Source organism: Gadus chalcogrammus, chromosome 8 (genome assembly GCF_026213295.1).
Source record: "Gadus chalcogrammus isolate NIFS_2021 chromosome 8, NIFS_Gcha_1.0, whole genome shotgun sequence".
In the NCBI taxonomy this organism is placed as follows: domain Eukaryota; kingdom Metazoa; phylum Chordata; class Actinopteri; order Gadiformes; family Gadidae; genus Gadus; species Gadus chalcogrammus.
The window spans coordinates 3653403-3680816 of record NC_079419.1 but is presented as its reverse complement, the minus strand read 5'-3'; the positions used below and the strand labels follow the sequence as shown (position 1 = coordinate 3680816).

At 47.4% G+C, this 27414-nt stretch overlaps 1 protein-coding gene across 1 annotated transcript in view; it reads right to left on the bottom strand.

The window, feature by feature from the left end:
- The window catches only part of efr3a (EFR3 homolog A (S. cerevisiae)), a 74431-nt gene extending 49177 nt beyond the window's left edge, over nucleotides 1-25254 (bottom strand). The window contains exon 1 of the mRNA XM_056596095.1: nucleotides 24803-25254. Coding sequence (XP_056452070.1) covers nucleotides 24803-24812 — 10 coding nt within the window. The 5' untranslated portion in view covers nucleotides 24813-25254. The remainder of the gene's footprint in view (nucleotides 1-24802) is intronic.
- Nucleotides 25255-27414: the final 2160 nt, after the last annotated feature.

The following is a 27414-nucleotide window of genomic DNA, read 5'->3' as shown; positions in this document are numbered from 1 at the left end:
CACCCGGTTCGACTCCCATCGACCACGGTTCAACAGTTTTTCGATACGAAAGCTCTTACGCTGCCTTCATGTCCCGCTCTCCCTCCATCTCCCTCCCCTCCCTCCCTCCTCTCCCCCCTCTCGGATATTAATAATATCATTAAGCGTGCTAACAGCAGTGCGGTCGAGGCGCTAACCTCTTCCCGCTTTTCGTCTCTCATTACAGCGGCCGCAATTACCTGGTGCCATGTTAAGCCCAGGGGCACCACGCCGGTGAGAGACCTGATTTATCCCTCCCCCTTAACGACCCATGACCGTATGGGGAGACGTTAGAGGGCAGCAGCCGCAGGACCGCCCCCCTGACCTCCAACAGCCAATCACACGAGGGGACCGCCGCGGTATGGGATGCACCACCATATATGGATAAAGGGCTGCTATTGGCCGATTGAGAGTGCCTCAGATGACATTGATTTTGGAATCTCTGAACGGCTTCAGAATAAATGCGCCCCAGGTGTAAGAAACCGCCAGCCCCGGGTTTAACGACTTAATTAGCTTCAGCACGTCTGAACCTAATTAAGGGGGAGATGTGGAGGGGGTGGAGGGGCAGATGTGGTGCACCTTCAGACAGGGACAGAGACAGAGAGAACGAGAGATAGAGAACAAGAACGAGAGAGAACGATAGAGAGACGAGAGAGACCGAGAGAGAACAGGAGACAGATAGCAATCCACCATCCATCGGGCCATTCCAGAGTCTTTTGCTAAATGGTACCACCACCGCCGCTCTCACGCGGCGCGCGTCACAATAGGAGGAGTCGGCTCCCTGGATGGCCGCCACTACACATGCCGGGACAAGATAAGCAGACCTCGCGTATCAAATGATGGTTCAAATCTCCCCCACTTTGGATTAAACTGCATGGGATCACCCATGTGTAAATGTAAACCCAAGGTGCTCAGAGTTCACCTAGACTCTGCATAGCCTCCCCTCCTACCCCCCCCCCACCCCCCTCTTACGCACTTATTGTAAGTTGCACATCATGCGACTTAAAAATAGTACTTAGCACTGTGTAGCATCTTATCCTAGCTATCTCTGTTGTATACGGGGAATGGGTTAACCTAGTGATTGCTAGTGGTTGGCCCTTGGTTCTATGAACATCCTTACTGTACCGACAGCGATATATTGTTGTTTCTCTTTCTTCTAACAATGTACTTTTTGTAAGTCGCTTTGGATAAAATCGTCTGCTAAATGTAAATTTAGCTGCGGTAGACAACATCATCCAGCCCGGGTAATTCGCTAAACCCGCGCTAGGTTTAACGAATGATCTGGGCTGGATGCTTGCTAGCCTTTAACGGGCCCAGAATCAGTAATGACCCCGTTCCAGGATGTTTAAATATCCTTGTGAACTCAACCCCCTCCTCGCGATACAGACTCCCCTCTTGGGAGACCAGACGGCCATTACCCAAACAACAAGTGGTTTAGGGTTGCGTGACACGGGGGGGGGGGGGGGGGGGGGAGATGCATGGGGGAGAACATACATTAAAGAGGCATTAACTCCTACACGGGTGATTAAAATTGCATGGCGACGGCGGGATCAAAGCGCTGGGCGCCACTGGGAAGGGAGGGGGGGTTCCAGGCCTTGATAAAGGGGAGATGTGTGGGAAGATGGAAAGAGACGCGTCGTCCATGTTTGTGTGGGCCGTCGTGAGCCAGGCCCGAGACACGTGCTCTGTGGCGCCGTTCGCCCGCGACGTGCTCTGTGGCGCCGGTCGAGTGGAGGAGGACGACAACATCCCGCTCAGCCGCCCGTTTCGGCCAATGTCGGCGTCCTGATCGCGGCACACGGGAGACAGGAAAATTCGACTGGAAAGCCGTGTTTGATCTGATGAATAAAATAATCCCCCAAAGTTCCACTTCCTGGTTTAGTTGCGTAACGCGAAAATCGCCGCTGTTGAACCAGAACGGAGGGAGCCATCTTGGCTGCCGAGCCATGCAGCTCTATCGGGCCAGGGGGATTTGAACGAATACTGAAAGTAAACGATAACCCCGAAGCCCCACATCCCTCACAGACAAACGTGGGGCGCCCGCAAAGAACCATTCCCTCAGCTGATCCAGGGCCATCAGAAGGCTGCTGAGAGTCAGTGGAGAGTAGGCAGCATAAAGTATAAAGCTCTCCTTTTCTACCTCTGCGCATATCACTGCCAATCCCTCGCCTCTGAGCTTTGTTTTCTGGCTAGCCTCAAAAGGTACCCCAACTGACATCTGATTGGGTGTAGGGTTCAGGTGAGAGGGAGGGAGGGAGTGAGGCAACTGGAACAAGTGATTGGTCCCTCAAAGGAGGCAGAAGAAATGGGTGAGGAAAATAAATGAGTTATTTACTCATATACTTCTTCGAAGAGGCTTTTATCCTAAGCGGTTTACGGTGAATTAACTGATTTGGTTTTGGTTTTCTGGTTTGTGGTGTTAAGTGCATTGCAGTTCTCCGACCTGTTCAAGGACTACCCTTAGAGATGGTTATGAGACTCGTGTACAAGGTTAGGAGAAGCCGTCGTGAATGTGGTCTCCCCGCAAGACAACAGCACTGAGAACGACGTGAAGAGATGCAGATGAGGATGAAGAGGACAGGCAATTAGCTGGTAGTCATGCCTCATAGATCTCCTTAACAACTCCTACTCCTCCTCCTCCTCCTTACACCTCCTCCACCTGCTTCTCCTCCTCCTTCTCCACTTCCTGGTCGCGCCTCCATGACAACAACAAGATCCTTTCATCAGATTGATTACAGGAGAGTTGGACGCCATGAGATTAGAATGGGCTCAAAGAAAACTCGGTGGACAGCTTCGGGTATCAGACGGTATGCGCGGTAATCAGATGAGGCAGAGGACCAGGAAGTGACGGCATGGAAACAGGAACCACAATAGGGGAACCATTTACCTATCCACTTCAGAGCAGGGGAGTCGGGTTCCAGTCGGAACAAAGAGCCCGCAGGGTAACACGTGAACACAAAGGGTGGATCCCATAAGCCCGGTGCTGGCTGTCTGAGCCTTCCACTCGATATTAGTGCGTTTATAGGGATCGGTTTGTGGTGAATATCTTCACAGAAGAAATGTCTTTTGAAAGATATAGACAAAGGATCCGTTGATATCACTTTGATGCCACAATGTGCACTCACAGAGGAGCTGAGGTGATAAACAGAAAGACTATTCAGTGAATTTAGAAAGAAGACCATGATTCTCATACAACAAAAATAGCAACGTCACTGGAGGTTTGAAGGAATCCTGACCGACATGAAGTTACTGATTCAAATTGATGGGAAACGTATTTGAAGCATTTGAGACTGGAAGCTAACAGGACGTTTAATTAGCCGTTGGATTGGCTTCAGATCAGTGATTCAACTATTGTTGGCACAACAGGAGAGCAGAAGGCACCAGAGAGATTAGGGCACTAAACGCCTTAATCAGCACTCATATTCCCCAAAATCAAACTCCATTTGTGAGATAGTCGATGCGACAGTCAATTAGACTCACTGGAGATGAACTTGTGAAAGTCCATAGTGAGTAGAGGGTGCTACAGGAAATCAAAAGATTGTTTCGTAATGTGATCTTTTTAAATATAACAAAGAGACATTTTTATTAGTTAAATCGATTTTTGAAACATTTCAATGCTCAAAGTAGAACAGAGTTTTTATAAAATGTATCGGTTTATCCGGCATTTCTTCTTCTGTCGTTCTGACAAACCGGTTTACTCTCGATCACGATACCGTTATAGCTGTGATAAATACAACGACAACTGGGTCCAGCCAATCAAGCCAGACACGTTATACTGCCACAAACCATTTGTCAATAATTCTAATCAAAACATATTGAACAATATTGTAAAATCTGAATATATTAATATTTTCCTCAATATAATATTGCCTTAAAATTAAACAAGATATAAAATCTCCCCCAGCTGGGACTAAACTGAACAGGATGCATGTTTGTGTAAATTTAAACCCAAGGTGCCCAGATTTCACCCAGACTCTGCATAGCCCTCCCCACTCAATATAATATTGGTGAAAATAAAATAGGATAATTAGTCTGTGACATAAAATTGCGATCTTTAACTCCCTGCCCAGACTATTGATGAAGGATGAAACCTCCTCTTCCTGTACCATGAGGAACACCAGGAAGGGGAAGGCAGGGGGAGGACAGGGAGATCCAGGGCTCAGTGCTGGGGGGGGGGCTATGTTTGACCTACCGAAATGTACCAGGCATCGGTTGGTGGACCCCCGGCCCCGGTAGGGGAAGGCTCTGTCGGCCTCAGCCCGCGGGACCTGCCTGTAGCGCCGCAACAAGCCCCTTCTCAGAGGCTCACAGCAGGAGGGCATGGCCACCTGGTAGACCTACACAGGTGCTTCTTTGAGATTCAGCTCCTCACAAGTTTGGTCCTCCAAAGGTTTACTGTTCAAAAAGTGTGGCTTTGAATATTTTCTTCAGCAAAGGCACTTTCACTGGTTGATGGTTGATGTTGCGTTAAAAATGTTCTCAAGCTTTTCCAGGGGACACCTCAGAACATCTCAGGGGTCCAGCCACCTTCGATCCAAACGAACCCAGAGTCCAGTAGAAGCTGAGATTGATTCCATTCACAAAATGACAGCAAGCAGCTCAGATCAGCAAACACCTGAGTGGCCACCAGAACCCAAATGAAGGTAAACGCAAGGATCACTGCATTTTAAAAGACCGGCCTTTCCCCTCAACACGTCTCTTCTAGAAGGTGCCACAGGTTATTCTAGAACGGTCAACGTTGTCAACGGAAACGGAGCGCGACCAATCGGCTGCCGGCTGGGGCCCTTTCAGCCTGTCCACACCTGGGCACCCCACCCCCACCCCATCACCCCCAGCACCAGCAGGTCTGCTAGGGGGAAGAGACACCGGCGGGTGCTTCGTCCGTGGGGCGTCTCCGGTTCCCTCGCCACGCTCTCCACTTGCGGAGGAGTATCAGCCTCCGCGGAGGAGCGGGGAGAGAGGTAAAACCAGGACTGGGCCGACCCGTCAGCGGAGGCCGAACCCTCCCCTCTGAACACCGTCACCCGGGGTTTACCTTTAACCAGTCCTCCTCATTTGACTTTGAAATGGATACTCATCCGTGACGTGGAAGAAGGAGAACACCCTGGTCAAGGCGGTGTAAGCCTTGAAGCATGACAGCACATCTCAGTGGAGATATCGGCGGTGACGACACATCATTCCTCGACATCCCGGCCCCCGTTTGTCAAACGAGAGAGAGGCGCAGTTGTTCTTGGAAAGTCCGGAGAGTGAATAATTCAGACCCGCCACACAATAGTATGTCATAAGAATCGTCTGCGATGGCCGCCCCGTGTTCAGGTCTGGGTCTGGTCGCTATTGGTTACAGGAACACTAGAACAGATCAGATCTGGGTCCGGTTGCTATTGGTTACAGTAGCCCTGGAAATAATGAGGTAATGGGAGCTTAACGATAGACACTTTCACTGCTTCAGATCGGCCGGGACAAAAACAATGTTGTTGAGGTTCTTTTGTGGTTCTGGACGGAGGGGGGGTCATCTCCTCATCAGGTCTATACGATTCAACTCTTGTCGAATCAATTCTCATCTCCTCACTTGAGCCGGTGAGGAGGAGGAGGAGAAGTGCCAGTGTCATGCGGGTTCAGCCTCTGCAAACCGTACGGCTGCAGCTGCTGTCGGTCATTCATCTAGCCTTAATCTAAGAGATTAGCCTACGCCTCGCCCGGAGTGTTTCTCTGCTCTTTGCCCAGCGCATGAGTCATGACATCTTTCTCACGCCACGGAGTCAGCGACGGCAGACGAGCTCCCTGTGCCTCCAGCACTCCCTCGACCACGCTTCTCCGTCCAGGGCAGGGATTCTGTATCATCGTCGGGCTCCAGGCTACCTCTGTACTCAGACCCACGGACTGACACTGAAGTCACACTGTGTTTTTTTAGTTTTGCTTTGGTTCAACACCCAAAGGGAACGAGACAGAGAAGACCATTAACACGGCTGCGAGGGAAGGTCAGGCTCAATAATCAAATAATAACGGCACCCGGAGCATTACAATTACAGCCGAATAGTTTGCAACGGACATAGGGCGTTTTCTGTTCAAAGTGGACATGACGGATGAGATTATTAGGAGAATTAATAATTAGGTTGATCAAAGAAAGGTTTGTTTATACACGTCGCCCGTGGGGGGGCACGGACAGGGGAGGGAAAACGGGGGCGGCATGTGTCTCAGGTGGTAGAGCGGGCTGGCTGGTAATCCGTTGCTAGTTCGATCCCTGGCTCCTTCTAGTGTCGAGGTGTCCCTGAGCAAGACGCCTCACCCCGATTGATCCTGACGAGCTGGCTGTCTCCTTGCAAGGCTGACACCACAGTCGGTGAGTGAATGTGTGTATGAATATTAAGCATATGTGTGGCGCTGGTTAGAAATGCGCCTTTATAAATGCAGTCCATTTACTACAAAACCCCGATCAGTCCTCTAATGAAGACGAGACACCTCAGAGCAGGATATACATTTCTCCCCATAAGACCACAGGTTGCATCAGGCAGAGTTTCCGAGTTACTCAGTTACTCTGCTGTTGTGCTCCTAGTGAGTCATGTTCCATCCCCGGGTTAAACGGGCTGGAAGGTGACGTCTGGCTGCTGCTGCCCCTCACCTTCACCGACCTTCATGCACCATCCGAGGAGGGGGGGCTGGGGGGTGGGGGGGGGGGGGGGGGGGGATCGTGACGGCCCACGTTTTCCCGCCTCTCTCCCCAGGCCTGTGATCTGCCCGTACGGTAGCCTATTTTCAACCCACCGAAGTCTGGGGTGGATTTATTTACAGCCTGTGCCCCTCTTTCCCCCTGTCTGGGCTCTCGGTGGGCCACGATTAAAGGAATCAGGAGGCAGCCCCCGGGTCTCTCGACGGAACCATTACGAGGTGAGTGTTGCCACGGCGACAGCTCAGTTCACCTTCCCCACAGCCCGAAGAAAAGACACAAAGTCATCCCCCCCCCGGGGGGGGGGGGGGGACTTTGTGTCTCCCTGCCCACCCCTCCGGACGGCGACCTACTAGGGCCGCAGTGTCGGGGTTTACATGGAGGGCCTCTTCAGCGAGTACATTTACACGTTCTGCGGGTCCACTTGGGTCACAGCCACTCCACCTAGTGCACTCTTCAAAAGGCTGTGTTGAAACGAAACCACTTGAGCTCCGCTCCACGTCAGGGTGGCCACTGGAATTAGGCCACTTGTGTCGGCCCATCTCAGCCTCGCCCCACTTCTTGAGACCGATCACAAACGATATGGTACTCCCCTCCCGATCTCTCCCTCTGAGTTAGGCGGTTGTGTTTAATGAATGTGGAGATTAGCTGGATTAGCCTTTGCTTGGGTAGTGATCTGGTCGCGGATGACCCTCAAATAAAACAAGACTGGGCCCTCTTTCCTTTCAGAAGTGCCAACCGATGACTTGCCTACAGGGAGGTCTGTTTCCGTGCCAGCCTTTTAAATAATGCAATAAATGTATAGGAGATTTATAAACCGGGGCTGCAGGCCTGTGTGCTCCGATATGTCTTTACGCATCCTTTTCTGTGTGTGTTAATGTTTGCGTGTGTGCATGTTTGCACACGTGTGTTTATGTTTGCACACTTGTGTGTGCGCGTGTGCGTGCTGGTGTGTTTGCACACGTGTGTGTTTGTTAATGTTTGCACACCGTGTGTGTGTGTGTTAGTATGTGTGTGCGTATGTGTTGGGTGTGTGTCTGTGCTACCGTGTTAGTATTCACTTGATGTATCAACACCATCTGCTGTCGTCCATCACCAGCTCTGCGGCTGTCCCCCTCCTCCAGGCTGCGCTAACACAGCTATGCATGGAGCAGGACCATAAGCCCATGCTAACACATACAGCAGCATGCTAACACAAACACACACACACACACACACACACACACACACAAAAGGCCATAGCTCCATGTTAATTGAATGCCTTAGCTAACTCCGCGCCATGCTAAGACACATACACACACGCACACAAAATGCCATAGCTCCATGCTAATATAACAACTTCGCTACCTAGTGTCATGCAAAGACACACACACACACACACCATCCAAAAATATCTACCATCTCTCCGTTCGGCTACGAAACTAAAGCAACCAAAATCAATCATTTGGATCCTATTATTTTCCTAGAAGTTGGTGCTGAGACAACGCCTTTGGAATATGATTTAGGGGAATATTGAGCTACAGCCCAGTCTTGGCTTGGCACACTGCTTTGTTTTGAACAAACGTACTTCTAGAAAAAGTCCCTGTTCTGTTTTTATTTGTCTGGGCCAGCCACCGAGGTTATTAATCTGTGTGCGCTTCAGTTCTGAATCTTCATCGTCATCCTTAATTTAGCAGCTTCCAGAGGACATCTGATGGCATCGGAGGGGAGGGGGGGGGGGCAGATCATCCATCTTGGCGCTAGTCCCGATCAAGTTTTTCATCTGACTGAAACACCGCGATGACCGCAGCAGATACCTGAAGCCAGCGACCCCGGCTCCTATGAATATGGATGAAGGGCGTGGCCAACGAGAGAGTTTAAAAAAATCTAAAGAAATAAAAGATAATATTGTTGGTAGGGCTAAATGACTGCTTGTCAAAGTGCTTAAAATCACCTTGCTAAAACAAGTCATAACATAGTGGTTAAGTCACTGTGTCGCAGTCACGTTGTATTCGAAACATAGCGGTTAAATCACTGTAACAGTCATGGTGCAGTCATAACATAGTGGTTGAGTCAGTGTGTAACGGTCATGGTGTAGTCATAACATAGTGGTTGAGTCAGTGTGTAACGGTTATGTTGTAGTCGTAACATAGTGGTTGAATCAGAGTAAAAGTCATGTTGTAGTCGTAACATTGCGGTTGAGTCACTATGTAACAGTCATATTGGGTAGTTGCTAGGGTTTGCCAAGAGATGGAAGTCACCCGTCTCCTGGTTTTAGGCTGCTGCTCACATTTCCGTCGAAATCATTTCAATTGCAATAATAACCAAGTGGATATTAGGATGGGACTCAAGCAGCAGTCTGGGCTCAGATGGATTGAAGGGAACAAGGTAAAAAGTCAGTCTCATTGACTTCATCAAATAAACGAGCCGATGCTGCGATATCAGGAGCGAGCGCTCAGAGGAGGTGAGCAGTACGGAGGACAGTGTGTGTCTAATGTCATCCCCCCTGTCATCGTGTGTCGGTATTTCCTGAACCGTTCGCCCAACCTTTCAGACACTTTCTATTCAATAAAAACTAAACGATTAAAAAAAACACACCTCAGACCCACTGACAAAACGCTCCTGTGAATCAGGTCATGGCATGGGTTCATAATCAATAGTGTTGATCGATGGCTTTGGGGCCGCCCAGAGGAGCCCATGCAGTGCTCATCTCCCCGTTGGTGTCCTGCTGCTTGCTGTCTGAGTTCCACCTGGCTGGGGTTACTCTTCCCAGAATAGAGATCCATTGAAGTTTGGATGAGGCCATTTATCCTGTGGTCATGATGACAACCAGTGATAAACATGGCTGACAGGTTGACAAACCACTTGCTTGTGAGACGCTGACAAGGACGCACTTTTGTGTGGTATCAGATATGACAGGTGAATCGCTTTGCATCAGCAGGGGGCTGAGATAAGATAGACCAGACGGGGTATGGGTTGTAATCCCAGTGGGGAGGGTCACCAACACCGCATGGAGGAAGGGGTCAATACCCACCAGGGATTAAGGGTACACATCCCATCAGAGAGAACATCCATCACATACCTGCCAAACAAACATACTATACCTGCCAAACAAACTTACACACATACCTGCCAAACGAACAAACATATTATACCTGCCAAACAAACATATTATACCTGCCAAACAAACATATTATACCTGCCAAACAAACATAATATACCTGCCGAATAAACATACACACATACCTGCCACACGCACGCACACACACACACACACACCACACACACAGCCCATATGAGGCAAATTGATGGAGAACAGGAGACGAGGTCTGTTAGCATCGACCATTGAGCTCACAGGGGGTATAATCATGTGACATGGATTGGATAGTGTATATTATCCAATAGGATTGTTCTATTGTTACAGGAGGAGAGACAGGTGCAATAAAAGGGACATTATCCTTATGTCATGATCGGGTTGAGCCAGTAGGGGCGCTGTTGGCCAAGATCCAACAACATCTGCAGCAAAAACTCTGATTGGGCACACCTTGACGGCCTGTCCAGGGGTGTACGGTATAAGCAAGGGCTGGGTAAAAATATCGATTCATCAATGCACTGCAATTTTTTTTTTTTATCGATTATATCCAAAAAAAAAAAAAAAAACATACTCAGTCATTGTAATTTAAAAGCGAGGATGCCTAAATGTACATGCCCTTTTACATTTGTCCATGTTATGATTGCCTCAAATCATACAGTGAGTGATTACATTTTAGTCCATACCGTACAGCCCAAGGCCTGTCCAGCCATTTTAAAAATGCATCCACACACTCATCATCCATGGATCACCTTTAGATCTCTCCATCATCGTCACTCCCACCTTGAAAAGCATGACTGAGATAGAGGTCATTACTGCGATGAATAACTCACCACACAGGCACACAAATGCTATACACACACACACACACACACACACACTAAACTGAACACATACACACTTGTGCTTGCTTGAAATGGGAAAGGCAGAGTAAGATGCATGTATGACGTATGACAAGCATCATGTACTGTGTATGCATGTGGGTGTGTGCGTGCTATAGGGACTGAGGCGAGATCTTCTCAGATACAGGCAGGCTGAGCGAGGGGGGGACGGTGCACGACAGTAAACCTTTGCAATGCTTTCCAATAAATACATCAAGACACAGAACGGGTACTGGATGTTCTGGCAATTGTCTCCAAGTGCATAGGGAACAGAATGTTTCAATGATTCAATTCAAACTGAAATTTGACTGTGGTGAAAATAGATCCATCTTCAGAACAACATGTTCCTTTCCACCACGTCTGACTCACATCCCTCCACTCCTAAATAACCGGCGTGACAGACTGGGTGAGTAGCTGCTGCTGACATATGTATTCCCAGCATCCATCTATAGGGGGGGGGGGGGGGTTCTGTGAGGGGCAGAAGGCTTTTAACTTGAAATGACATCATTTCATAACAGGCATAGATAACTCAAGGGCTGGGACTGCTCTGTATAAAAATGTCACGTTAAAAGTCCAACAATTAGCTGGATTTCCAGGAACAGTGGCCGAGGTTACGGTGCAGGCTAGCCAAGCAGCAGTCCCAGAGGATGCGAGCAGGGTGAGGCTACCATCGCTGCCAGGCGGTGGTGCTTTAAGAGTGATGAGGCTAGAAGAGGCTGTTTAATATATTACGCTAGGTGGTCCACACCGGCCACAACTCACCTGGTATCCCACCCAGAGGTCTTTGATGTTTGAGGTTTTGTAGCCGTCAGGATAATCGGGCGTTAGCATTAGTAAGCGCTAGCGATGACACCGCTTAACGTCAGAATGGGCATCATAGAGGATCCAAAACATAATATTAGCATTCTGTAATACCACGTGAACCATGTAGAGATTAAGACTTGGCTTACTCTTTGAGTATGGTAGAGAAACTAGTTCACAATGACGATTCAATTCTAACTCAATACTCTCCTACTGAGCTTCTAACAACTGGGTCTTACTGGAGCTTTTTTTCCTATTTTACATCACGTCTGCCCGGTCATCCTACCCACCGCTTGGAGGGTTGGTTCTCCTTTGGATTAAAGGAGTTTCCTCCCCTGGATTAAGGGTGTTTCCTTGGACACCCTTAATCTCTCCTGGGAGGCCCTGTGAGAGGGTGATTATGGCGATCCTTGAAGAAACTAACCTTAGAATTCCAAAAAACAACATTAAACAGATTCCTGCTACAATCCAGAGGATTTCATGCCAGGTTTCACATGACTACTAATTATACCATTTGATTCGATTAATCGTTCAGCCCTAATTAAAACAGCAGATTTTGTGATCTCCTGGGCCCAGTTTTCAAAAGTAATCCAGTGGGATTTCAGATCACGGTTCGGATCAAATCTTGGAAATGGGTTTTTCCAATGCAAAAGCGGGATTCCGAACTGAGATCAGATCATTTAACCCCATCTTACATTTGATCTGGATCAAACCTGCCCTTTGGGTTTTTCAAAACTTATACCTCGGATTGGGATCTATTTGATCCAAAAAAAATGAAATATCCTGATCCCATCGGATGGGTGGTTGGTTATCCTGAAAAGGGGGAGAAGGTATAGGTCATTCATAAAGGACGTCTGAAGAACCTTCCTCTTTATCCATTTATGCATGTTTGATTTGTACGGGCATGGCGATGAAAGCGGCAGGGAGAGTGGGTTGTTGGAGAGAGGGAATGCCATGTAGCCTAGGACCAGCAGGTGGCTACGTGGTCATCGATCTAGCGGTTGGCCAAGTTGGCCTGCGAACCAGTATGGCAGCCGGGCTTTCTGGCCCTCTCCTGATACATCGCAGCCTTTCCTTACTCTCTTTACCCACTCCATCACTGGGAGTTAGCCTGGCGTGGCCAGACGAACTGCAAACTGCAATTAGTCTGGAACCTCAGTCAGGTGTTCTTTTTCGATTCCCAAAGGACGTCACCAACAGGCGCAGACCAAAATGCCTCTGGACGCTATTGGATAGGCCCTCAACCAATCACAGCAACGAAACGGTTTTACATCAGTGGCAGCCATCTTTGTTGTTGTTGAAAAAACCTCTACAGCACTTCTCTGCGCCATCACCTAGTTATCCCGCCTCGTACTAGATGAACGGTTGTGATTGGTCGGTCTCTCTCGTAGCGGGGAGAGATCTGTTTGTATGGGAAGGGGGGGGGGAAGACCATATCTGCAGAGCCAATTAAACATGAGCTTGGGAAATTAGTCTGGTTCCCAGGCTTACTGGGAGCACTCTTCTCCATGTCAAAAATAACTGCTGTTTATTAAATATTAAAATTGGAAACACGTATTTCTTGATTAGGGATGTAACCGGTGTAACGGTAAACCCTGATAAAAATGTTGTCAATAACAATTACCGTTTTCATTTCAAATAAAATCATTATCTCAGTGGATAACCGGGCCCGCTATGTGAAAACCGTGTGCTTAAATCCTTCCCAGGGCTCCATCCGAGTCTCCTGAAGTTGTCACGCAGACGCAAGCCTACAACATGATGTTTTTAAGTTTCTTGAAGTTGGAATCATGGTGGAAGGAGGAGATGACAGCGCTCAAGACATCCATCAGCCTTCAATTGGGATGTGCATTTCTGGCAAAAATACTACTCAATATTCGCTGAGAAGTATTCTAATAATATTCGAAAATCTGTCCATCAAGAACCCCCCACGCACGCACGCAACTCGGATACACGCAAACAATGACACAGGGGGGGGCTTTTATGATTTGTATGAAATCAATCTGTTTATTTCAGCAACTGCGCCATAAACATTTAACATCAAAATTATTTCAACGTGGGCTTAGGCAGATAGGCCTACATGCGCCGAAAACAGATCACTATTTATTTATTTATTTTACTGAACACACCCTGCATGACGGTGACCTACACACGTCAAAAAAACAACAATTTGTTTGATACCAGCATTCGTAGTGTAGCAGAGAAATCAGCAGAGAAATAGTCAGCCAAAGACGTTGACGTCGCTTAGCAACCGAGGACGCTGGGGTTGATAAGTTACCGGACTACTTGCGGAGTGATACGATAGAAAAACAAAAATCAACTTCCCTTGACAGCGGTCATTACATGCTTAGCAACGGTGAATTATCCACCACCAGAAGTTGTGAAGGCCCATGCAAGTCAACAGAGCATTCAACAGCATTGAGAAGAGCCGTGTAATAAATAATGATAGACACATTCATTATTCGATATTCTACGTGACACCGACTATTCAACGATCGTTGACCATCCCTACCTTTTAAGAGGACTAAGTCTGAAGTATGGGCATATTTTGGATAATACCGAAAACCGTGATCATTTGTCACAATAACCGTGAGGTTCAATTTTCATACCGTTGTGGTTTTGCTCATACACCACATCCTGTTTGCTTCATGCTCTACTGCATCTTCAGACCCCCAGTTCACAACATAGCAGAGCTGTTCCGATCATTTTTTTTCCTTCCAGACACCGATTCTGATTCCTGAACTTCAGTATCGGCCGATACAGAGTACGAATACAGCATCTAGCATTGTAACTACTAATGGCACTTGATCTTATTGAAGGGTTCTCTTACGATGACAGCAATGTATAGTGGGTAAAGGGGCTAGTCATGTGAAGGTATGGGATCGGTGCCTAGACTTGCTTGCTCGCCGATACCGCATTTTAGGCAGTATCGGAGTAATTTCCGATAACAGTATCGGTATCTGTACAACTCTAGTTCACAGTAGAGAGAAGAACAGACGGAGATGTAAGGCACAACCGCCATCTTCTTGGCAAAGTGGACGGTTACAAAGAAGCCTCCTCTTGTGCATGGCTCTCCGTCGGAGAACAGAAGGCCTCCTCCACCAGGACGCCAGCAGACCGGCATCCATCCCTCAGCCCGGCCGAGAGGACAGGCAGGGGGTGTACAGGGAGCGGGGGCGGCTCCACCATATGGTTGTGTTTATGGGATGTCAGCTGGGTTAAGACATGCTGAAACATCCATCTGCTGTCCATGGAGCAGACAGCAGCGCCGCTGGCTTGATGCCCGTCTCCAGAAGACAATACTGTTGCTTCCTCCAGAACCTCCCCCTGAGAAGGGCTGTCCAGCGGCCTGTGGCAAGCACATCTCATTTGAATACTGCATTCCAAATAGGGACAGAGATTCGAATATATTTGAATATTGCTGTTGAATATGCATCAAATAAATAAATTGCTTGAAATGCGTCATTGATGTAGCCCGACAGAGCAATTCGCAAATGCGTGCAAGTCTGGGACCACTTCGATTTTCAAGGTTTGTTATCAACAGCGCGGAAAACGCGACACTGGACACCATTGGACAGACCCCTCCAACCAATCAGAGCAGTGGAACGTGTGACATCAACGACAGCCAACAATCAAATTCAGCCAAATGAATGTAGAAAGACCGGAAATAATGAGAGTTATTTAAACATGATTCAAGTTCTTGTTTGTGTCGCCGTGCTATGAATAAGAGGCAAACGGTTCCGTTTGCTTTGGTCTTCACATGAATAAGGATCCAGAATGAGTCAGCTGGAGGGGCGGTGGGGGAGGGGGTTGCGTTAACTTTTGGAATAACAATGCAATAAACTAACAATGTGTACCCTGGTCATTTATCACAGACCTTAGAATCTCACGTTTCGGCCTTCAAGTCCCCAGAGAGACTCAAAACAAGTCCAAGACACATCTCACAACAGGGGGTCCCACTCAAGCCTCACAGCAGGGGGAGAAAGTCAAGTCGCAGGTCCAGATTTTCATGATTGATTCTTCCACCCTCAAGCCACGATGACCGTACTCATCGTGACACCCCACCACCCCCCTCTGCCCTTTGAGGGTGCTCCGGTTCATCTATGGGACGAGACACACCTCACAGCCATCTTGGTTCAATCCCCGGACGTCTAAATATTATGTTCCAACACTATTTCAAGAGGGATCATATTTCAACTTCAAATGTCGGTTTAATCTCGTGACTGCGACGTTACCGAACCAGAGCTACCCGTGAACACACAACAAGACTAGCAGCCATTGCTCTGACCCTGCGCCAGCCGCTGAATTAGAGTAATAGAGCAGCGACATCATCCAGACGCAGTCATTAATTCATTCATTCATTCATTCATTAATTCTCCAGCTTAACGATCGGAGCGGGAACAAGGCGCTGGAGGTGAGATGAGCTCTCCCATTGGTCCCGTTGGTCGAATGAGCGCCAGGGATCAGAGGAGTCGAGCAAGGATTTGATGGGTGACGTAAAGGGGTCAGGGGGGTAGGACTCCGAGACCAAAGGGCTCCGGGTTCAATTCCCCTGATGTCCGCTGTCCGACTCAATAGTAAATAGTGAACGGCCTTGAAAGCTTTTAGGATTTGTCATCAATAGAGTCCTCGACCAATCGTTAAGCACCTTGAAGGACTGGCCCCTAGGGTCACATCAGGTCAGGGGTCGTTCAAAGTTAACCTGACAGCCAGCCACAAACTAACAACCTCTCCACCGAGTCCTGACATGCTCTGCCCAAGGGCCTTGGAGCCAGGAGACACAACAGACCTCTCCCGGTTCTGCATCTCTCCAGTCCGCATCAAAATATTCACAGACAATTATACAACACCCAGCCAACACGGCACAACCAACGTCTGCTATCATCGTTACAACGTTTCCGTCTTATTCATATCTATGGTTGCATTTCTGCCTTTGAATGACAGGTGGAGCCACACATGTGTGCGTGTCTTGTCTTTGTGTGCGTGTTTGTGTATCTTGTCCATGTGTATATCTTGTCTGTGTGTGTGCGTCTCCTCGATTTGTGTGCCTGTATCCTGTCTATGCGTGTGTTTTGTCTGTGTGTTTGTATCTTGTCTATTTGTGTATCTTGTCTATCTGTGTAGATCTATGCGTGTGTATCCTCTAGCAGGCTGCACTTAAAGGGGGTGCGGAACTAATTGAGCATGAATGACAACAGACGACCTCTGGTTCTGCGGAACACAGCTGTCAATCGCTCATCTGTTCCTGCACAGCTGTGTGTGTGCGTGCGTGTGTGCGTGCATACGTGCGTGTGTATGTGTGTGTATTATGGGAACAAAGCAACAAAAAGCTAAAACCTGACATAACGTTACGTCATTGTAGAGGGAAACATCAATCAGGTGAAACTCGATGCGGATTGGCTTTGGAGGAGGATTAGTAGGGGCGGGGCTAAACTAAGGTGATAAATCTGAGCTGGAGCATGTGAGCATTCCATCACTGCTGCCACCACCAGACCCCCGGCGTGTCATTGGTCATTAGGCAGGTCCGTCAGATGGAAAGAGCCGTATGATTGGAGGACGGAGACGAGGGGGCTGGCTCCTTCACACAGAGGGCAAATAATCGATAGTCCTGCTGCAGTCCTTCACAACCTGGAGTACATTATATTCTCTCTCTCTCTCTCTCTCTCTCTCTCTCTCTCCACAAGCGCACACACACACACACACACACACACACACACACACACAGGTGAGTACAGACACACACACACACACACACACATGTGGAAAAATATGCACTCTACCAGACTCGTAGCTTTCTGGGTCCATCTTGTTGGGGAGGTGATGTACAGGACCCACTGTCTTCTGCTGTCTCTCGCCCACTGCAACTCAATCTGTCTGTCTCTCTCTCTCTCTCTCTCTCTCTCTCTCTCCGTTTCATCCTCTCTAGAACTCCAACTGCACATCGGTATCCCTTTCTCTCGTTGTTGCCCCCCCCCCTCTCTCCCTCCCTCAGCCCCCTCTCTCTCTCTCTCTCTCTCTCTCTCTCTCTGAGAGGGAGAGGAGGGAGAGAGAGTCAAAGTGACCGCAGCATCCTAAAGGGCAACCAGCTAACGCTAACGCTAAAGCCATTCCTGAATTAGCACCAGCAGGTACACGTGCTAGCATGGGGCATGTAAACAAACTAGTTTAAAGGCACATACATGGACTAGCTCGAAGGCGCCCTTGCATGTTCGCAGGGTAGCATGTCAACTGCCTCCCAGTGACACACACACTAGCATGTACGCACACTAGCTCAAATGCACGCCAGCTCACACGCACCTTATGCGTATGCGCACTTGCGCGTACGCTAGCTCATAAAGAAATGATAGTAGAGTACTTTGTGTGCATTGGTTTGGTAACACTGCGTCATGGAAGGGCAGTGATCTGCAGGTGTTTTAATCATCCTGATTACAGAGTAATCACAGGCAGCTGAAACAATGAAGACGAGTTTTACAGTCGGTTTAGTATCCTGTGTGTGTGTGTGTGTGTGTGTGTGTGTGTGTGTGTGTGTGTGTGTGTGTGTGTGTGTGTGTGTGTGTGTGTGTGTGTGTGTGTGTGTGTGTGTGTGTGTGTGTGTGTGTGTGTGTGCGCTTCATCCTCCTGGTGGCCGGACACACTATTGTTAGAAAATTATGCGGTTTCAAGGTCGTCGCACCAAATCTCTCTCTCTCTCACACACACACACACACACACACACACACACACACACACACACACACACACACAATGCTGATGGTGACTGTGTTGATTACACAATGTTCACACACACACGCACGCGTGTGCACACACAGGTGATGATGAAACAATGAAAACACATTATTTATATATTGTAATAGCCATACAGATCCACAGAACCCTGCAAAGGGACTGGACTGACCTACACTAGACCGGATTATACTGGACTACACTACACTATTAAGGACTGAACTACACTAGCCCGGATCATACTGGACTATATCATAATAGACTGGGCAGGATTATACTGGAATACATCACACTATTAAGGACCAGAAAATACTGGACAGGACCGGATTGTTCTGGACTAGGCCACAATGTACTGGACCGGGCTATGCTACATCAGATCATACGATTCCGGGTTGTACTGGACTGGGCCCTGTTTCCCGATAACGACGGATCCACGCTCGTACGATCATTCTCATCTTGCGATCCATCGTAAATTTCTTACATTTTCCCGAAACGCCCCTTAACATGAACACGCGTTCACTGCACACACGACGTTCGTAGGATTGTAACTGACAGTGATGAAATGGGCTCCGTGTGAGGGGGAGACGCAGAAAGGTCGCATGAAAATGGGGTTAAAAAGCGTTAAAATATCTCCCCATCAAGGCCAACAGCCTTGAAAAGAATAGACTGCATTAATATGAATGCTAAAGATATTAAAGATAATTACACAATTGATTAAGCCTAGGCCGATATCAGCCCTAATCCTGAATGCCCTGTGCGTACATTTTTCTTCCTGAAATAATTCCATAATACAAAAATAAAAAATAGCTTGTGTGACAACTACATTTATCTTAATGTGCTGATTTCTGAAACATGCGTTGCGCAGCAAAGGGCCGACTTTATCTGATACCGATTTCATTGATTGGTGCACACTCTCTAGTCTAGAATATTTCTAGACATTAAAAATGCAACGTTCCATTAATTCATTATAATTCAAACGCAGAGGCTAGGCATTGACGCACGGCAATTGCTGACCCGATTAGGAGAGGTTGGTCTAGATCCTGCCCATATTGTTGGGCAGGATGATGTAGGCTATGGCCTAGGTCTTTTCACACTGTCAAGCCGGTTCGGTCACAGCTTGGCACGCCCGGCGATTTCCCCTTATCTCAAGTTTCCTGTGTAAAACCGAGGGGGTCAAATCCACGGTTCACAGCCTCACCGAAGCGCCTACAGTGCTTAATGCAAACAATCGCAACAGAAAACGCCTGCAGAAATTCTCTGGTCTCAGCATGATTCATGTCTACAGTAGCCCATGTCTTCTGCCATTGATCGATATGCGGTCATTTTAACCACGATGGTTGAATTAAAATTGGAGAGAGACAGCAAGTGCAGCTCAAAAGCGACCTCCCACACAAGAGCAATGGAATCATTTGATTTTATTATATGCCTCGTCACGTGGCGTGTGATCGGTATATTTCGGCTGCGCATGTGTTTTAGGAATTTTTAATTGCTGCAATAAATTATGTTATTGTTGACTTCTACCATGTCTCTATCTTTACTGTTTAAATCTATCAGTAGTCTATGAGTAATATATCGGCGGTAACCACTGTTTTTTATTGCGAAATTGCGCCAGCTGGGCATTCCGTGGTATTGGATGTGATTTAATAAAACGCATCCAATACACGGCATGTCCGCTGGTGACACCACTGAGGCTATAGCATCCTACGAGTACCCCTGGAGTCCTCGTTAGCTACGAGCGTTTTCACGACGTTCGTTACCAAGGATGCTTTCGGGAAACGGTGTGAAAACTGTACGATGCGCGTACGACGCACTTCACGATCCACTTAGGCTAACGATGCTTTCAGGAAACGGGGCCCTTGGCTGCTAGACAGGATGCTGACACCACCCTCTGTGCCTTTATATGTACGTGTAGGTGTGTATCGTCATCATAGAAGCAGGCACTGCCTCTTCCTGTTAAACTAGTTCCTACATCCTAATGAGCAATGAGAGGCTGTAGTTTGAGTCACAGCGTGAGTCAAGGGTGTGTTGTCAATTTTAAGCAGGCCTCCCTGCTGCCAACACATTCATGTCAACACTGGACTAAGAGATATGATGGTTGACCACGCCCACTCAGACAGAGGCTTCACCTGATTGGCTAGCATGCTTCCTAGCAAAGCTGGGGGATTTGGAACATTGTAAACACACCGATAGTCATGGGGACTTATACTAGTTTCCCTTTCTCCTGGACACTTTAAACTATCATTTTAAGGGGTATATAATCACATGGTGAATAATTTATATTAGTATAAGCTCCACTTGAACCTCCTAAAATGGCGCAATTTGATTGGTTTGCTATCTCGGTATATTGGGTAATCCCATTATTGAGATCTGAAACTCGGGATATTGCGTGACGGTCGTTTCGTCACGCTAATAAAATCAAATAAATCCCAGCAAAAAGTGTTGTCTTGTTTATTTTTGGAGTGTTCACATGTAGTATATACTAAAACAATTATTCACCTCAGGCTCCGTGAATCTATTCACTTCGCCTTCGGCGAGTATTGCTAACTATACAACTGGGCTTCAAAAGAAGTCTGACTTTATTTCATGATGACATAACCCCATTCAAAGGTGAACAACAGTATTGACTCATGGCCCAGCCCTACTGCCTAGAGAGGGCGCCCTGTTGAGAGCAGACCTTCTGTTCAGTGCACTACTAGTCTATCCCGTTTCCTCTCTCTGTCCACAATCACATCCACACACACACACACACTAGCATGTACGCACACTGGCGTTGGCCCAAGGTCGTCCAGGAGTCGGTGTGCGCTTGCTGTAGAGCGATGACCTCATCACGCGCCTTGCGTGTATGAACCACACCACGGTGGGCGGAGGAGGTGGGAAAGGAAGGGTGCGTTAAGACTGACCCCGCGTCACCATGGTTACAGCAGAACCCACCCCAGGTGGGCTCGTCCGTTTGGGAACGTTTCAAAAAGCACCTCCATGCTGACTGGTGCCACAACACACTTTCACAACCACACACGCACTTATATATTACCAATCCACACACATACAGAACGCAACCAATTAATGCAGGAAAACAAACAGCCACTGAACATACAAAACCTAGTGTGGACGCACATACCAGCAGGCAAGACACATGCATTGTGCGCACACACACACACACACACACACACACACACACACACACACACACACACACACACACACACACACACACACACACACACACACACACACACACACACACACACACACACACACACACACACACTCACACTCACACTCTTTCTTCCTTTGAAGTTATATTTAGGTGAATCCTGCTTTGCTCAACATCCATCCACTGATATGCATGCAAATCAGATGCAAGGCAGACAGAGTGAAGGACAGACAGGCAGACATGCACAGACAATTGCAACGATGCCAGTACTGAAGTGATGCGCGCCTTCTTGATTCAAAAGTGCGACGGTTGTTGATGCTGATGAACTTAGAAGTAGATCTTTAATACAGTCCGTTTTAGTGGCTTTCCTCAGGCTGCTAGGAAAATATGTCAAAGCCCGGTACTTCTGCTTATTGACTTTATTTATTTCTGTTGCGCTAGGGAACATCATTTAGTTTTGGTCGTTCCACATATGTGCCAGTGTTTCCTCATGTGTCGACCAGGTCAGTGATATCTGCCCGTTTCCATAGAGTTGAAGCAAAGACTACAGAAATATCTCAAAGAGGTCAAACAACTTCTGTTTTCATGTCTAAATAAGGTCAGACTACAGCTGGCTACGGCCTAAAGATCTGAAGAACTTCCTTAGCTACATTAAAATCCTTTATGATTTAATGTTATTGAGCATTATAAATCATTATTTTTAGTGTCAATGATTTTTCATCTAGAATACTTTAAGTACCGGCAGACCATAATAACTTTCACTGTACCCTTCAGCACTTTGGTGCATACAGAGAGAAACACGGTGCATTGTTACAACGACAGTATGAGGCAACAAAGCAGTCTAGAGAATAACAAAGGACCAGCGCTATACTACAGCATGTAAATACTCATTATTATTATTATTATGTCTGTGTTTGGCTTGTCAATCCTGCCTTTGTTTGTTCAGGGTCTCCCGTCAATAACAAGCTAATGATGAGTTAATGACAAGTTAATGATGGGCTGATGAACATCCATTGCTACGGCCGTGAACATCCTTGAGAAACAGCTAGCTAACAACATGTTAGTCAGGATGCTAATAACTACACAGTAGGTGCAACACAGAGCTACAGTCTCTCTATACAAATACAGGGCAAATCTGCCATGAAAGTCATTCAAATCAAGGTAAACGCAAAACACACACACATGGAAAGTAAAGTATAGTGATTGATGAGGACTTGATGCTCCGGTAACATGATCACCATCATCTGGGTCCAGGGTCCAACATTGTACTTTCGGAATGTTGTCTTTGGGCCTGCAAAAGTTCAGAAATCTCCTGGCCTGGCCGCTGTTTAGATATGAAACTGATATATTTAGAATATCGCTGCCAAATAATGTTCCTTTCAGCCCCGGTCTGCGTCTCCTCCTCTAGTGGAGTAGCACCACCCATCAGAATGTTATCATAAAAGGAACCAGGCTAAGTGGTGAGAACGGAGAGAGATGGATGCGTGGTCGCACCCCGGACAGCTCGTGTGGTCCCAGGGCACTGGTCAGAGTCTCCACCCGCTGTCCAGCTGACAGATCTTAATAGCATTCCGTTTCTCGAACGTTGGCATTTAGGACGTTCTAAAGACTGAAAATCGTCACACATTTCAACTAAAGAAGATGCTCTTATTATAATGGATCCGATTGCTTCTTTTTTTTTTTTCATCTCAATGGCTAAAACATATATTAAAAAACCTAAAAGTGTTAACATCCGCAATAAGACAATAACAACTCAAATATACCACGGATATCTAGAGCCCTTGATTCACCAATCAACCGCATCATTAAGGAGCAGGTAGGGGTAAGACAGTCCAGAGACGGGTCATTAAGGAGCAGGTAGGGGTTAGACGGTACAGAGACAGGTCATTAAGGAGCAGGTAGGGGTTAGACAGTACAGAGACAGGTCATTAATGATTAGGTAGGGGTTAGACAGGCCAGAGACGGGTCATTAAGGAGCAGGTAGGGGTTAGACAGTACAGAGACAGGTCATTAAGGAGCAGGTAGGGGTTAGACGGTACAGAGACAGGTCATTAAGGAGCAGGTAGGGGTTAGACAGTAGAGAGACGGGTCATTAAGGAGCAGGTAGGGGTTAGACAGTACAGAGACAGGTCATTGAGGAGCAGGTAGGGGTAAGGGGCATATTGCTCTAGGATTCTAAAATGTACATTGTGGTTGATATTGGGGATGGAACTTTTGCCTGTCAAGCACCCAACTAGAATATCCTGCCTCTCCTTCAAGGCCTCTCTTACTCCATCATCACTTGAATGTGGCGCTTCACACTTTGAAAGTAATGAAGGTCCTCCAAGTCCACACAAACACTGACACACAAACCCCTGGCTAACTGGAGCAGCCAGACACAGGAACGGTGTAGCTATTATTAATAGCACAATTCACTGTGACCCACAGACACAGACTTGTGTTCAAGACAAAGGAGGCCATTAAAGTCACTTCAATTAATAATTACACATAAGGCGTTAATAGAACACACACAAAATAGTGGGGCGGCATACTTACAATCCAATAAGTGTCATAGAGTGTCCCAAAAGGCAAAAAGAGCCAGATTAAGTCCTAAAATTAAGACGAGTGTACCACACAAAAGATCACCAGAACTTCTCCAGGGAACTGCCGTGTGGCCCATCTACTCTCAGGGCATTTGGCAGACGCTTTTATCCAAAACAATTTAATTTATTACACACATTGACCCACCGACGAGTCAACCCTGCAAGGCGACAGCCCGCTCGTCAGGAGCATTTAGGGTCAAGTTTCTTGCTCAGGGACACATCGACACCTAGCTAGGAGGAGCTGGGGATTGAACTAGCAATCTTTTGGTTACAAGAAAACTGCTCTACCTCCTGAGCTAAGCCGACCCTTGATCACAAAGCCTCTAGGCTGGGCCATCATACCAAGAGCCAGTACTAACAAAGAGGCAGTACTAAGGAGGTGGAGGTGAACATTTTGGACGGCAGCTGTGCAGGTCCTGATCACTGACTACAGAGTATACCAAGGGTGAGGTACACTCGGGGTGAGGTACACTGAGGGTGAGGTACCGCCTCCCACAAGGGCCCTGCACGCCCCCCGTTGGTGGTGTCCACCATGTCGGCTCTTTAACGTAACACAACACGGTGAGTGTGTGTTAACGTTATTCAGCGTCCTTGTGTTCGTCCTAAACCCGACCGAGCCTCGTACAGCGCACCGCTAGCCTCGGTGTAGCAGTAGGCCTATCCCCCTTCGGACCACAGCGCCCCAAAAGCGTTCACGAATTACGTTTCGTAGGAGTAGGCCTACTTTAGAGCGTTGTAGAGCGAGGGGTAACAATCAACACACACACACACAAACAAACACACACACACACACAATAACTGCCACGAACGTTGGCGTTTACGTCATTCTGCAGACACGTAATCACACACATACGTTAACGTTCACACATACACTCACGCACGCACGCACAAACACACACACGCATCGCTTACCGGCTGGCATTCTGTGGCTGTTAATGTACCGCCGTTCCTCTGTCTTGAACACCGGTAGGTCTCCGGTCAGTCGACCGATAACATGTACCCTCCTGTCCGGTAACGTCCCCGGGTTTCACGTCGTCGAGCATCGGACCCGGGTCTCTCCGCGGATCACCGTGACTGACAGCCGAGGATGAGGTGTTGTTAATTGTTGGCACACTACACTTGACTCGACTCCCGGGATCGATACCCGCCGGGAGTGTTGTGTTCGACACCCCCGATCTGAACCTGACCGACAGCGGATCGATTCCCCAGCGACGTCGGGTTCGGGTATGGTACCCTGGACGTACACGGGGTGTTAGGGGAGGTAATTAGTACGAATACCTGTGAAGCGCGAGGGGAGATTAACCCGCGAGTCTCAACGCTTCCTGCTCGCGACGCGGTGCGTTCAAGCACAACGCGGAAATCCAAACTCGGCCCTGTCTTTGTTGGGTGTTAACCAGAGTACACCTAATTAAAAAAACATGTTAACGTGTTAAATTCCGTCACAGGGATCTCCGAGACGTGTTTTTGAAAATATTTTTGTTATTCCAGAGTAGGTAAATGACCTAAATGTGTTTGTTACTAAAGTTAAATTGCCTTTTCTTTTCTTTTGTATAGTGCATTTCCTACTGTCAAAACTCTGTAAAAACATGTTAAAAAATAATTGCCGAGAGTAGATGCATTTTTTTTGTTATTCCAGTTATATATAAATCATAATGTGCTACTTTTTTTTGCTAAATATATATTTTTTAAATTTAATTTCCATATAATGATAATCTTTATATGCCTGTTGCTCTACATATGTGGCACAACATCTTAACCATATGAAGGAAGAAGGAGCAAGGCAGCAAAAAAAAAAGCAGGCATTGCCATTTCTACTCCAACATTTCCTTAGCAACAAGCCAGACTAAATGACCAGTTCATCTAGTCTGTTGAACTCTCTACATATACTAGCCTTAGTTTGGTCAAATAATCCGAAATGAGTGGTTGTAGTGTAGGGTAGGTGAGGCATTACACAGAGTGAAATGACCAACAGAGAGAGTTGTGTGGGCTCGCTAATCCTCTCTGGACTTTTGCTGCTCAGGCGGCTCGCGGGCAGAGCTGATTAAAGGATTTAGCGAGAGCTACCGGAATCCCAGGCATCTGCTAAGTCCAAGCGCAACACCCGACCCAACAACAAAGATCATATCTCAGCAATTAATCTTCAGAGGAAATCCCCCCCATCATAGCAGAGGGGCGGGCTGAGGGGAGGGAAGGAGCGGTCATGATATTGTCAAAGCAAAGCCTTAGTTTAGACCGTGAACGGCCTTTTCCGTCAAACACTATTAATTCAAAATAGCTGTACAGCAGCCAGGGTTTAGATATTTTGCAGGCCTGCCTTCCAGCTGAAGGCATCGTATGGCAATCACTGTTTGATTGCTCTTAGTTTGTAGGGCCTTTACATTGGTACCATGATTTATCCTCTTGTATATCACATTTGTGTAAAAGGTTTTTCATCAGATTTACCAAAATATGTATATACTGAGTGGTTGAATGTCAATTCCGCTTCAATCTCCCATTGTGTGTGTGTGCGTTTGTATGTGTGTGTTTGTATTGTGTGTTTTCTATTTGTGTTTGAATATATGTGTGTGTGTGTGTGTGTTTGTTTTATTGTGTGTGTCTGTGTGTATTTGTATTATTGTGTGTTTGTATTTCTGTGTGTGTGTTTGTATTATTGTATATTTGTTTTTATACATTTGTGTGTGCTTGTTTGTATATGTGCATGTTTGTTTGTGTATAATGTTGTCTCTCTGAGCATGATAAATGTCAGAGGTAATAGCTGCTGGCTCTAAATTGATTGCTTATCAAGCAATAAACATCGCTTTAACTGCTGTTTATTCCTGTTGATCCGTCGGTCCGTCTGAGTTGATTACCCTCGGATCGCGTGCCGAGGTACACGTCACCAACCAACAGAGGAAGCATGGCCACGGGGTCATTGCCACGTCAGACGTAGGTCGTTGTGGTGACACATGTGAAACATACACTGTGTACCGTGTAGACGTGTGTGTGTACCTTTGCTGTGACAACCAGGTCAGACGTAGGTTGTCATGGCGATACATGTGATATATAAACTGTGTATTTTGTATGCGTTTGGAGCGGTTGTCTGTGTTTTGTGGGGGTGGCGGCCGGACCCGGTTGCTCAAACAGACTCACCTGGCCCGAGTCCGACGGGTTAGACTCTGGGCCTGGGGGATGCTGCACACCCGTAGTGCGGTGGACAATCAGGAGACGGGCAGCATCATCCATCACCGTACCCCGAGGAAGAGCTCTGACACGGGGCTGGTCCCCCCTGCTGCTCTCTCTGTCAAGTCTCCCGACCTGCAGGTAAACGGGTCGTCCATCACCTCCTTGTGTCCCGCATGTGGGCGGAGCCCCACAGAGCTGTTCAGGGGTCGAGGAGGCGGGGCTTACTGCCAAAACGGGAGCCCGATGACATCACAGAAGAACACAGGCCTGAAAAGTGAAGTTTCCTTTTATTCATGAATGGGAAGTGATGGTGATTGGTGGAGATGTTTGATGTCTTGTTTGTCCGATGAGACGATATGTGT